We start from the raw sequence: 15,015 nt of genomic DNA, 5'->3' as shown, positions 1-15,015 counted from the left end.
AATGAGCCCCTATCTGCAATGTGCATCGGATGGTATTTAGAATGCGATGCAGATGATTATTTGGGCCCAACAATTTGTGTCGGATGGTATTTAGAGTGCGACGCGGATAATTGGGCCCAATATAGACACGCATTCTCCTTCTTTTTATTTACAAACCCTACTGAATTCTCCTTCCTCATCTCAGCCGTCACTCTCTTCTTTTCCCTCTCTCTCCTTCTCTTTTTCCTTCCTCATAACTTGTACTTCATTTTCAGTAACTTCTCTCCTTCCTTAAACTTCTCATTATATTTCTCAAACTATAGATTCATTACATTTTTATTTTCATTTTATCATCCCATATTTTACTTCCTACGTTTTTCAAGGTGTTTTTCTTTGCCGGAAAATCTGCAAGTTCTTCGTCAGATTCGTCAGATTTTTCAAGGTGTTTGTCGTCGGATTCTTCTGTCGTGAACTGCAAATCCTTCGTGAACTTCAAATCTTCATTAGAAGAAATGGCAAATCCTTCGTGAACTGCAATTCGAATATTGCAATCCTTCGTGAAATGCGTTCGTTTATTTTTGGTTCGTAGTAGTACCAATTTCGAATAAGGTAACTTTCTTTTTTTTACTTTTTCTTCGCCTGTCTTAATTTTTCGTTGTTTGTCATTTTTTCTAGATTTGTTTGACTACCTCCTCGTTTTTTTATTTTTGTCTGTGTCGTTTTTCGTTTTCGTTTTTCCAGATCTGTTCGAATTATAAGAACGAGAAGGAAGGTCAAGATGTGAAGGAAGCTCCAAAAATTTTGTATTATATTAGTTATTGATAAATTTGTATTTATATTGTTGAATTATATATGTTCTGAAATTTGAAGTATTTCTACAAATTCTTGCTTTATTCTTTAGTAGTTTTATTTGATTTTCCGTTTGGTTGTGGGTTGATTCGTTTAATTTGAACTGCATTCGATTATTTTTGCACCTTGAATTCATTTTTTTTTTCAAGTTTCTGTTTAGTTGTGGGTTGATTCTATAAAATTTATTTTTTTTTAAAAAAACCCAAATTTATGTCAGATGATTGTCGACGTACGACGCAGATCTATAAATTTTTTTATTAAAAACTAGCAATTTGCGTCGAGGTGCGACGCAAATCACTCATCTCCGTCGCACCCTAGGCAATGTGTGACGCACATTACCCTCTGAAGCTATGTGGTTGGCTGGGAGAGCCGTCTGCGTCGCACCGTATACAAGGTGTGACGCAAATAGATGAAGATTTGCGTCGTTTCTGCATTCGACGCAGATCATTGATAGGTCATCTGCGTCGAGACCTGTGCCGTCGGACCCAAGTCCAACGCAAATAGGGGTCCCGGGTCCGACGCAAATCAACCTTTTTCCACTAGTGACTAAGTTTATTCAATCAATTGTAATTTGGTTTTTGGGGTAAGGGGACTTTGAGTAAGTTCTGTAAGAGAGAAGCTTTGAGTAAAACAAGTAAAAGTGAGAAAATTTCAATTGAAGTTGAGAGGAACAACTATTAAAGGAACAGTGGTTCAGGAACTTGAGTTTCGGAACTCAAGGTGTGGCTCGTGAGTAGAATTAGGTTGTAACAAAGTTGTTTGGCCTAATTAGTGAAAGAGTTGAGTTGAAAATCCTTAGTGGTCGAGGTTGTTTCTTCTTGTTGGGCCCAATAAGTTTTTCCTCGTAAAAATCCCTTGTGTTCCTTTAGCTTGTTTATTTGTTTAAGTTTAAAATTCCGCAAAAAGTTACGTTTATTTCTACTGATAGAATTCACCCCCCCTCTTGTATTGTTCCTAGTGAAATAACAATTGGCATCAAAGCTATAACTCACAAAAGTAAGTTCCAAAGTGTTCCTTGAGGGAAGGAACATCATGGGATATTGGTTTTTAACATGTACATGATTTTAATTCCCACATTTTATATTACTGTCACTATAAATATTGAAGTCTAAGTAAGTTCTGAAGTGTGTCTGACTAAGTAATTTAGTGAGTTTAACTAATTAAGTGTCAGTGCCTTCATTATCTCATAATAGCCATTTGTTCTTTACTTACTTACTCTAACTCCACTAAGCTTATTTCGATCAATGGTATTTTGGTTTTTGGGGTAAGGGGACTTTGAGTGAAGTTCTGTAAGAGAGAAGCTTTGAGTAAAGCTAGTAAGAGTGAGAAAACTTCGAGTGAAGTTTAGAGGAACTGTTGTTAAGGGAACAGTGGCTCAGTAACTTGAGTTTAGGAACTCAAGGTATGGCTCGAGAATAGAATTAGGTTGTAACAAAGTTGTTTGGCCTAATTAGTGAAAGAGTTGAGTTTAAAATCCCTAGTGGTCGAGGTTGTTTCTTCTTGTTGGGCCCAAGAAGTTTTTCCTCGTAAAAATCCCTTATGTTCCTCTAGCTTGTATATTTGTTTAAGTTTAAATTTTCACAAAAAGTTACGTTTATTTCTACACATACAATTCACCCCCCTCTTGTAGTGTTCCTAGGAAAATAACAATTGGTATCAGAGCTAGAACTCACGAGAGATAGGAAACCCTATTGAGAAAAAGATCCAAGGAACAATGAATACCACCGAGAAACTTGAGGAAGATTACTCCACGCAAAGGCCTCCCATGTTCAATGGGAAGTTCTATTCCTACTAGAAGAACCGAATGGAGATATTCATCAAGGCTGAAAACTACCAGGTATGGAGAGTCATTGAAGTTGGTGATTTCGAGATCACAACTACTAATGACAAAAATTAGGTAATTCTGAAAACCCTTCTCTAAATATGACAAAGTTGATTTTGAAAAAATGGAAGTAAATGCCATGGCTGTTAAATTGTTGCATTGTGGATTTGGACCTCATGAACATAATAGGATGATAGGACGCAAATCCGCAAACAAATATGGGATTTGATAGAAGTAACTCAAGAGGAACTAATGAAGTCAAAAGATCTAAAATTGATTTACTAATGAATCAATATGAACTGTTCTCCATGAAGACTAAGGAAAGCATACAAGAAATGTTTACTCGTTTTACTAACATTATTAATGAGTTAGATTCTCTTGGAAAGTTTATTTTATCAAAGGAACAGGTTCGAAAAGTTCTTAGGAGTCTTCCTAAGGACAGATGGATGGCTAAGGTCACTGCTTTACAAGGAGCAAAAGACTTCACTAAGTTCAACTTGGAATAGCTGGTTGGGTCACTTATGACTCATGAGCTTCACCTTGACACTGAGTATGGTGAAAGCTCCAAATCAAAATCCATTGCTCTTAAAGCAGATGATGAAGATGACTCTGACTCAGAAGATGTATAGGAACATCAAGAACGGGAACTTCAAAGGTAAAACTAAAAAGTTTTCTAACAAAGCTGCTTGTCATAAATGTGGTAGTACAGATCACTTCATCAAAGAATGTCCTCTTTGGGAAATTGATAAAACCAAATAAAGGAACAAGGAACGCTTTGCTGAAAGGAACAAGGAAACCAAGGCACCTTTCTCTAAGGCGAATGTTCGTAAGGCAATGATAGCTGCTTGGGGAGATTCAGAGACGGAAGAGGAAGAAGAACAACAAACTGAAGAAACTGCAAATCTTTGCCTCATGGCAAAAATTGATGAAAAAGAAGATGAAGAAAATGTTGAGGTAAGCCAACATGTACTTGAATCAGACTTAGATTGTAAAACTAGGCCTGAAATATATGATCTTCTTTATGATGCAATTCTTGAATATAGAGATGAACGTGAAAAACGTGAACAAACTGAACAAGCTCTTAAAGTTTGCAAAGAACATATATAATGGCTTATGAAAATGAGAACAAATGTTGAAACTAGGTTCTTTGATTTGTTTGATAAAAATTTCAAAATCAAGGAATATTACGAGAGTGTGAAAAATGAAAATTATCCAATTAATTTAGAAATTTCACACTTAAAGGAAGTTGTCCCTGTTCTAAGTTCCTTTGACATTAGATTAACCCCTTTGAAAGGATACAAATCTGAGATCGAAAATTTTGAATAAAGAGAAAATTATTTTGAAGGAACAAATCTGTAATCTTAAGAAGGAACTGGTTGTTGCAAAGAACAGAGGCAAAATGATGGTTGTTCCTAAGTGGATTGAGAGACCACAGACCAAAAGAAAAGAAGGTATTGGTTTTGAAAACTACAAGAAAAGGAACAAAAACAAGAAATATGTTGACCTACCTAGTGATAAATTTTATATGTACTGTGGAAAGGTAGGTCATTACATTAATCAATGTCAACTAAAAACTGAAATGATTGGCAAAAATGTGAAGATAAGTAACAAGAAATGGGTTGTCAAATCAAGTCCTAGTCAAGAACAGGAACCCACGAAACAAGGGGTTCCTACAACTAACAATTAGTTGATTTTTGCAGGTTGGTGAGGGGGAACAACACATGGTATCTTGATAGTGGTTGTTCCAAGCATATGACAGGAAAGAAATCTAAGTTTCTCTCACTCTCAACCTACGAAGGTGGGAGTGTGACATTTGGTGACAATAAGAAAGGTAACATAGTTGTCATGGGTAAGGTTGGTAAATCACCACCACACTCCATTGAAAATGTATTTTTAGTTGAAGGTCTAAAACATAATCTATTGAGTATTTCCCAATTTCGTGACAAAGGAAATGTTGTCGATTTTAATAATGAAAAATGCTTGATCATTAATATTAAAACTAAGAAGGTAATTTTGGAAGGAACAAGGAAAGAGAACACATATATTATGGATCTTGATCTTGTTCCCAAAATCAATCTGGCATGTCTTAGTGTAATTGAAGATGATTCACTACTTTGGCATAAGCGGCTAGGACATGCAATCTTTTTATTACTTGACAAACTTCTATCAAAAGATCTTGTCTTGGGGTTACCATCTATAAAATTTCATATTGACCAAGTTTGTGATGCATGTGCCCGAGGAAAACATGTTAGATCCTCTTTCAAATCTAAAACTGTAGTAAGCACCACTAAACCATTAGAATTAGTTCATATGGACTTGTGTGGTCCTATGATAATTCAAAGTAGAAGTGGAAAGAGGTATGTGTTAGTTATTGTTGATGATTACTCTAGGTATACATGAGTTTTTTTTCTCTTTAGTAAAGATAAGACTTATGATGAGTTCCTTGTCTTTGCTAAAAGAGTTCAACATTTGAGTGGTCACAGAATAATGCATATTAGATCCGATCATGGTAAAAAATTTGAAAATTATAAATTTGATGACTTAAGTAGAGATCATGGCCTGGATCATATATAATTTTTCTGCCCCTAGGACACCACAACAAAATGGGGTTGTAGAAAGGAAAAATAGAACTTTGGAAGAAATGGCTAAACCATGCTAATTGCTAGTGAACTTCCAAGGAACTTTTGGGCTGAAGCTGTTAATACTGCTTGTCACATAAATAATTGTTCCATGATGAGACATATCATTAACAAAACTCCTTATGAGCTTTACTTTGGAAAGAAACCCAATATCACTTATTTCAGAACATTTGGTTGCAAATGTTTTGTTCATAACAATGGGAAAGATAATCTTGGAAAATTTGATGCGAGGAGTGATGAAGCAATATTCTTAGGATACTCATCACATAGTAAGGCTTATAGAGTTTACAATAAAAGAACTATGTGATGACTATGAGATTGGATTGGTACGACCAATTGAGAAAGATACAGATTCAAATGAAGAAGAAGAAATAAAAGAGGAAAGGAACGAAGAAAATGAAAACATTCATAACAATGATGTTCCTGTTCCTCAAGATGAAGGAGTTACTCTTGTTCTTCAAGTTGAAGGAACTGAGTCTACCATAGCTGAAAGAGGAACAACTGATCAAAGCTCCTCATCTACTCAAGGAACTCGAGAGGAACAACCTGTTCCTATAAGGGAGTTTCAACCAAAACCTTGGAGACATCAAAAATCACATCCAGTGGAAGTCATAATAAGTGACATATCCAAAGGTACACAAACTATATCTCAGTTACGGAATTTTTGTGCATTTCATGTGTTCCTATCAATGATGGAACCACAAAATCATGAAGAAGCCCTAACTGACTCTGATTGGATCACTGCCATGCAAGCTGAATTAAATGAGTTCGAAAGAAACATGGTATGACATCTAGTTCCTTCTTCTGAACAGCAAAAAGCAATTGGCTCAAAATGGGTGTTTAAAAATAAACTAGATGATTATGGAACAATTGTAGGAACAAAGCTAGTTATGTAATAAAAGGTTATAATCAACAAGAAGGAATTGCCTATGAAGAAACCTTTGCTCCTGTTGCTAGACTAGAAGCCATTAGAATTCTAATTGCATTTCCTGCTTATATGGGATTTAAATTATATCAAATGGAAGTTAAGTGTGCATTTCTAAATGACTATCTAAATGAAAATGTATATGTTGAACAACCCCCTGGATTTGAAAGCAATGATCTCCCAAACAATGTCTACAAGCTTAACAAGGCTCTTTATGGGTTAAAGCAAGCGCTTAGATCATGGTATGAGAGATTATCAAAGTTCCTTTTAGAAAACAACTTTAAAAGAGGAAAGGTGGATAAAACTTTGTTTCTCAAAAATCGAAATGAACTGACATATTACTTGTTCAAATATATGTTGATGAGATCATATTCGGAGCAACAAATGAAACATTATGCAAAGAATTCTCAAATCTCATGAGTAATGAATTTGAAATGAGTATGATGGGTGAGTTAAATTTATTTCTTGGGTTACAAATTAAGCAAACTGAAAAAGGAATAATTATTCACCAACAAAAAAAAATACATAAAGGAACTGCTAAAGAAATATGGCCTCAAAAACTCAAAGATAAATCACACTCCTATGGGAACTTCAACTAGATTCGATGAAGATTCCATAGGAACAAGTGTTGATCAAACGAAATATAGAGTCATGATTGGTTCACTTTTGTATCTAACTGCTAGTCGTCCAAACATAGCTTTTAGTGTTGGTTTGTGTGCTAGATTTCAAGATAATCCCAAGGAATCTCATCTGTCGGGAAGAGAATTCTTAGATATCTTAAAGGAACAGATGATCTTGGACTCTACTATCCAAGAAGTGATACATTTGAGTTAAGAGTATATGCTGATGCTGATTATGCTACAGATCTTGTAAATATGAAAAAGCACCTCAGGTATGGTTCAATTTCTTAGTCATAGTTTAGTTTCTTGGAACACCAAGAAACAAAACACAGTTGCTTTATCCACTGCTGAAGCAGAATATGTAGTTGCTGCTGCATGTTGCTCTCAAATGCTTTGGATAAAACAACTTTGTGACTAGGGAATAAACTTTAATTATGTTCCTATTTTTTGTGATAATACTAGTATAATTAGTATTTCAAAATATCCAGTGCATCATTCAAGAGTTAAGCATATACATATCAGACATCACTTTCTAAAAGAAATTGTGGAAAAAGATTTGATTAAACTTGAGTTTTGTCAAACTGAAAATCAAATTGCTGATATACTAACTAAGCCTCTACAAAGAGATAGATATGAAAAATTGAGGCTTGAGTTAGGGTTAATAAAACTTAAGTAATTGTTCTTATTCCAATCTCCCATGTCTGAATTGATTTATCTTGCTCTATGTGACATTAAGTGATTATGATTGATTCCTTAAGACCATTACAAATAAGGATGTTATAGCATAAACATGGAATCAAAGGAATAAAACAAGTCACAAATGTCACATAATGCTCCCTTTATTGTTCCTAAGTTAAAGAAACATGCATAATATGAAGAATGTTGATATTTAGCAAAAGTTGTACCTATAGCACAAGTTCCTTAGAGTCTATTTTCCTTTCAAAAATGAAAAAGTCCATAAAAAATCAAAAAGATCCTAAAATCTCAAAAATATAGGAATCAGATTTAATCAAGTCATGATTCTCTTTTATCTGTTTTCTTTTAATTTTATCTTCTTTCTTTTTTCCCGCGTGTAACTACTCATTTACTGTTACATGCATCTTCTTCTTTCTTTCATCCCAAAATTATGTTCCTTAGTCGCTTCAACTTCACCATTATTCATCTCCTTCACACCCCTTCACATGCCATAAAATCCCAAATTCATTTCACAAAATGGCAAAAACCTCACGCAATTCACCTTTTCTAAACATAAAAACTCCCAAAACCTCTCAAATGGAAAACCCCTCTTCTCCATCAAAAACTCTAGAAATCGAAAAATCTCAAGAAACAACCATGGTGGAAGAAGAACAAAAATTGGAATCACTTAGAAGAAGTGTGAGAAGAAGAAAACTAATTGGGGAGGATGATGAAGAAGAATCCTCGGAACAAGCTAAGAGGGGAGAAGAAGTTACACCTGTTCCTTCCAAAGGAACTGTTCCTTCTTCCTCCAAGAAACAAGTGGAAAGAAGTGAATCAAGGTATGTCTTAGGTTTTTATGTAGATTTGGAGTGGGCCAAAGAAGTAAAATTCTATGAGTTAACCGACATACTAAAGGAACAGGGTATGGAATACATGTTTGAAATCGCATTTAACAATGCCTTAGTTCCTTTAGCTATGGATGAATTTTGTGCAATTTTCAACGACGTTGATGGAATTTGTACTACTGAGTAAGGGGGAAGAAAATAAATTTTCTAAAGAAACCTTGGCAAAAATTTGGGAAGTTCCTTGCAAAGGAACTGATGTGTATTTTAAGAGGAAAGGAACTGTCTCCTTTCCCAATTTCCCTCAAGACAAGATTGTTGAATCTTTTAGGGGAACTGCTGGCCAACATTTGATGATGTCATTAGGATGATGTAGGTTGGTAAAAATCAGATTTTTTGGGTGAAAAATTTAATTTTCTACCTTCTTCAAACCCTAATTCCTCACTTCATTTTCCTATATATACCCCTTTATTTTCATCTCACTAAAAACTTCTCAACACAACTTCAATTCTCACAAAGCACTTCATTCTCCATACTTCCTCCCTCTTAAAAAAACCATCATTCAAGAGAGAGAAAAAAGAAAGCAAAAGTTATAAATTAGAAAAGTGATTAGTAAGCAAGAAATTCATCAAGAAAAACACAAAAAAGGGTTTTCGTTTTAGTTAGTAAATAAGTAAATTTAGGAACTCACTTAGAAATTAAGGAAAAAAAAAAAGTAAAAGCCTTTGCAAAGGAAGTGCATCATTGTGTTAGCAAGATAAAATTGAGTTCTTGTTATTTTCTTAATTATCTTCTTAATCACATACTAACTTTTTCTTTGTTTTCTCTTATTATTTTTTTAATTTTTGGAGTGATTTGGGTACGTGGAAGTACTGGTAGGTTCCCAACGTTAAATCACCCCGCCTAGAAAAGTCAACTCTAATGGGGAGACTCCTAGGAAATATGTTTTTATGTGATTTTTCTTAATCAAGTTGTTGTTCATCTTCCAAAAATATTTTTTTATAAAATATTCAAGAAGAGTTGTGTTTAAACATCTCCATTAAAAAAAAAGAAATTGTGATGTTGTAATTAGGGTCAGTTTCAATTTCATACTTAATATCATTTTTCATCTGTATTATGTGAATATTTAATAGGATATAATATTTTTCCTATGAATTTCAAGATATTTTAAGCAAATAGGCTTCGGAATTTATACAAAATAAAATTTGTATAGTTAATTAAAATTCATACAAATTTATTGCGAAAAAATTGATTATTTTTAGTAACGTATGAGCGTTCTTTCAATAAAAACTCATTTAGATATAAATAAAAAAGAAACTTGAATTAGACATTTTTAGATTTACAACAACATAAAAATTGTGTTCATATGAATTTTGTTTAATTTTATCTAATTTTTACAAAAACGTCCATGCAAATCACTAAATTCTAAAACATTGATTTCTTCTTCGATTAAGGAAATAAATAAAAAAAGGGTCTTCAAGATGTCCAATTCAAGTGAAAATTTCATTCTATTCCTTCAAAGTGTCTATAATTCTCATATCAAAATTTACTTCAAACTAAGTTCATTAAGTTGGATTTCAAAGAACAAATTGGATAAATGTCTTGTTTTGACCGGTTTTAAGATAAAACTAGTGTGTCCCGGACAATGCCCCAAATCGTTACTTTTTGTACTTTTTTTCCTAGTGAGGAAAAATTGACGTTATAACATGATAAGTAATTGCATGATACTTTGAAAAATAAACCCTTTAAAATTTGAGGATGAAAACGATAACTTAATCTACAAGAAATTGGAGTAAGAGTTTGTCTACAATAGTTTATTGTTTTTTTTTTTTTTGGCAAATAAAGGATCGTATATTACCAAAAAACCATCTGATTACAAAACGCTAATCACAGGGTAACAAACTTACAGCCAAACACAATAAGCAATCAAGCTAACTTAATGCATAACTAATTTCTGTCTATCCACATCTGAGCATCTAGCTCCTACTTTAAACAAAATCTCTCTGATTACATGAACTGGGTCAAGCTTTTGATTACAAAAGATTTTAGAGTTACGACAATAGTTTATTGTTATTATCATAAAAAGTTAGATATATAAATACTTGTGTAAATCTTTTAATGAGATATAATTATAAGACCTTATGATATTTAATTTTGAATTGAATACCAAACAGAGGTGTTATGTTGGATTCATGGTTAAGCTCTCACTTTTCATTTCAAATGTCACGTGTTCGATACCTTAGCTTATAACTACACAACATATTTTTTAAAATTGAGGGTTTGACTTAAAGCAATTGCATTAGAGATTTAGAAGAGAGTACCATATGGCATATAAACGTTCTTAGGAACACCTTTTTAATATATTAGTATAGATTCACCATAATTCGAGTTTTCACTAAAAGTTTGTCAATTTTTGACACACATAATAAAAAACACAATGACCTATCCATAGACATATCACATGCGAAATTTCACGCTTAGTATAGAAAGTTATGAATTTTGGAAGTGAGTAAAAGAACAAAAGTGTAGTCTGAAAAGTGAAAGAAAGTGATTAACTCAATTTTCATGAAAAAAAATCTTTTTTCATACAAAAAATGATGATTAAATGTCATTAAATTTTAAGTTCCTCTTAAATGAGTTATTTTTATGTAAATAAAAATCATCATAAAAAATCAAATGAAAAGGTCAATTAATCTCTAATTTTCATAAGTTTTTATATAAATTTAAATTTCAATACCTATTCAAGAAGATGAAGATCAAGGAGTATCATGGTCAAGATCAAGAATGAAGACTTGTATAGATCATATAATTTGTACATTTTTGTTCTAATAATAGTTTCTTTGTAAAAAATTGTTACATCAATTAATGAAAAATATGAATATGTTTATGTATAATTTTCATAAATAATTCCACAAATAATTTTGAATAAAATGAGCAGCTAATTTAACAAACATTGCAGGTTGGGCCAAATATATCATAGTATATGAATTAAATGATCCAATCTCAATCAAAAGAAACATTTGCAAATCTAACTAAGATAAATTGTATGATAATCCATCTTACATTTTAAAAATTGTTCTCTATAATATTTCAATGGATCAATTATATAATTTGACATAATGAAAAAGGTAATTATGATATCCTAAATGATTTTAAGTTGTTTCATGTGTCTCACTAAAAATGCCGAAATTTCGATTAGCGAAACACAATCTCCAAATTCCATCTCAAATTGATCACTTTGCTAAAAATGACTTAATAATATTTAATTTAGATTATTTCTCATCGATCCAAAAGGCTTCAATTTGGAAGCAAAGAAAAATACTAAGTTTAATCACTAATCAAGGTGATTATTTCAATTTCCATTTAATAATAATTAAGGTGATTGATTTCAATCCTAAATTTTGATTACTAATTAAAGTGATTATTTCAGTTCTCAATTTAATCACCAAATGAGGTGATAACTTTCATCCTATTCAATCACTAATTAAGGTGATTACTTAAACCTTGGGTAATCACTAATTAAGGTGATTAACTCTTTTCATATAGTTACTAATTAGGGTAGTTATCTCATCCTTGGATAATCACCAATTAGGGTGATTACCTTGACCTTTTTAATCAATAATTAGGATGATTATATTATCTTAACCTTCATTTTTATCGCTAAATAAGGTGATTATTTTTATCTTTATATTTAATCACTAATTAAGGCGATTATCTTAATCTCATTTCAATCACTAATTGGAGTGATTACCTCATTTCTAATAGATTTGTGTAATTCTAAGAGTGAGTTATTCATAATCTATTTTCCTTTCTTTCCTTTTCACCCGGAATTGGCCATTTAGGGTAAGACATACGATTGAACTACGATGGTTTTGATCCATGAGTGATTCCTATCCCGCAATGATTGGTACATAGTGCAACTCATTGCTCAAACTTACCATGTACAAATGATATATTGGTCCTTATAAAAAATTATTGATGTATATATGTGTAAATTAAGTGTTTTTCTTTCTTTTGAATAATAGTTATGTTTACTTCTTTTTTTGAGGGGAAACATCAAAGATAGAAATAATAATGGGACAAATTGTCCATAAGAATGTAAGGAGCCAACTCCGGAAAAGAGTGGTTCTCCCAAATCTGTTCAACCTTAAAAATGGATTAGCTTAGCTAAATGATGCGCCACATAATTTTCGTCTCGTTTGACATGAGACCAAATTAAAGACGAAAAACTAGTACAAGAGGCTAAAATATTAGACGAGATATTATCTAAATCAGAGAGGAAGATAGTGTTCTTCAATAGCATGTTAATTACTGTCTGACAATCAGATTCAATGATGACATGTTGCAAGCCGAATTTTTTGCTCAGACGCACCCCCATTTCTAACGCCTTTGCTTCAACTATTTCTGGAGCCCATGTGGCTCGAACTCTACGGACTGCTGCGAACAACACCCCTCCAACCGAGTCTCCTGCAATGACACCAAGACCGACCCAACCATCGATCGCAAGGGAGGCATCAATATTAACTTTGTGTACATGTTGGCTGGGGAGTCCAGTAACTCGGGCTTACTGCGCTATGTTGAGATTGACGATCATATATTGCCTTCGCATATTTCCCTTGCTCTTCCACGTATCTATCACTGCGCTTCAAGAGAATATGCGTAGGGGTGGCTTTATTGTTGAAGACTTTGTTGTTCCTTTCTCACCAAATGCACCACATAAGAAATGCTCCTTTGACTCTCACCTGCTTATCAAGTTGCTTCCACCTTTCTAAGTTGTTGCACATAGAGAGATCTCTATCCAACCTCCCTAGCTCCGCACACCCACTTTCTTGCCACAACACCTCGAACCTCGAGCAACCAAAGATGGCATGAACATTAGTTTCGGCCTCTCCATAGTCCCAAGGGAAGCCGACGTCTTCATCTAAATATCGATGTTGTAGAAGAGCGCGAACAGGGAGCGTGTTGGTGCATAAGCACCAAAGAAAATGGCGCACCTTGGGACTCACAGCTAAGCTCCAAATGTCAACCCAAGCTCTATGAAAATTATCAAGATTACCTCCTTTACCCAACATGTAGGCTGTTTTAATAGTGTATTGCCCATCCTTAGCAAAATCCCAAGTTAACTCATCTTTAGGTGCTGGGAGGGTTAAAGAGATGGCAAGAATGCATAATCTATCTCGTTCATCAAACATTTCTTCGATCAAATCCACTTTCCACTCCATAGAACTCGATTCTATTAGTTGACTCACTAAGTTCACATCTGCTCGCCTATTAGATTCTATAAATCATCCATTATCATCCAAAACCCAAGGAGCCTCCCAAATATTTATATCAAGTCCGTTGCCAACACGCCATAATGAACCTTCCTCGAGTAGAGCTTTAGAATTCCAAATGCTCTTCCAAGAATAGCTACATGAGTAGCTAAGAGATGAATCTAGAAAATCACAAGTTGGGAAGTACTTTGCTTTCATCACACAACCAAAAAGAGAGGTAGAATGACGAATAAGTCGCCACGCCTGGCGCCCACGGAGGGCATCGTTAAAGTACGCAAGGTCTTTGAACCCCATACAACCCAAGCACTTCAGAGAGCACATATCCTCCCAATTTTTCCAGTGTATCTTCCTGCTTGCATCGGAACTTCCCCACCAAAATCGAGCCATGGCAGAATGATTTTTCCGAATGATCATACTAGGGAATTTGTAAACCCCCCATCATATAAATAGAAAAAGCCTGAATAACTGCCTTCAACAGAACTTCCTTTCCGGCTCTAGATAAAAGTTTCTTTTTCCAACCTTAGAGTTTCTTCCAAATTATATTCATGACATATTCAAAATTAGCTTTTTTTGATCTTTCAACAATGGAGGGGATGCCAAGGTATTTGTCATGCTTGTCAACAATATGCATCTTGAGAATTCCTATTATCTCTTCTTTCTGCTCTAAGCTTGCACCTATACTAAACGAGACCTCCGACTTTTCATAATTAATTTTCTGTCCGGATGCCAATTCATAAAGGTTGAGAATATAACTATTTATGTGCATTCCTGATAGGTAGCTCTAGTAACAATAAGCTATCATATGCAAAAGAAGGTGTGAGATTTTCGGACCGCTTCGGCGAGCTCTAGCCCCATGAATCAGTTTCTGCCGAACTTTCCTCTAAATCATCTTTGAAAAAGCATCTACAATGAGAATAAATAAATAAGGTGATAACGAATCCCCCTGTCTAAGCCCTCTAGCAGGATAAACAAAGCCACATACTCCTCCATTAATAATGAAAGAATATGAAACAGTAGATACGTAGTTTATAATCAAATTCACCCATCTGCCATCAACACCCATCGTTAATAACAATTATCTGTGGAAGCCCCACTTTACTCTGTCGCAGGCCTTACTCATGTCCAACTTCATTGCAATAACTCCCTCTTTGCTTTTATTTCTATATTTCATATACTGAAAATTTTCCATAGCAATAAGAGCATTATCTTTGATAAGATTCCATGAAACAAAAGCACTCTAATTTTCAATAATATCAGGCATGAAATCTTTCAATCTCATAACAATAGCCTTATGGACAAGTTTGTAGAGAACATTGCAAAGAGCTATACACTAGTGCAAAAAAGCCTATCCGATGCGGTCAAAATCGAGCTTACTGATCCAGTTTTGG

At 33.8% G+C, this 15,015-nt stretch overlaps 1 protein-coding gene across 1 annotated transcript; it reads right to left on the bottom strand.

Annotated features, from left to right (window-relative positions):
- Window positions 1-13,054: 13,054 nt before the first annotated feature.
- Window positions 13,055-13,576, bottom strand: LOC125492611 (uncharacterized). The gene has a single exon (XM_048635259.1). The coding sequence runs from the start codon at window positions 13,574-13,576 to the stop codon at window positions 13,055-13,057; it is 522 nt and encodes a 173-aa protein (XP_048491216.1).
- Between the last annotated feature and the right edge of the window lie 1,439 nt (window positions 13,577-15,015).

The sequence above is a fragment of the Beta vulgaris genome, chromosome 1, assembly GCF_026745355.1.
Source record: "Beta vulgaris subsp. vulgaris cultivar EL10 chromosome 1, EL10.2, whole genome shotgun sequence".
NCBI classification, from domain to species: Eukaryota; Viridiplantae; Streptophyta; class Magnoliopsida; order Caryophyllales; family Amaranthaceae; genus Beta; species Beta vulgaris.
Note: the sequence above shows the minus strand (reverse complement) of the source record. Positions and strands in the feature narration are given on the sequence as shown.

Coding starts and splice junctions, on each gene's coding strand:
- LOC125492611 (XM_048635259.1), bottom strand. CDS start 13,576: ATGGAGTGGAAAGTGGATTTGATCGAAGAAATGTTTGATGAACGAGAT.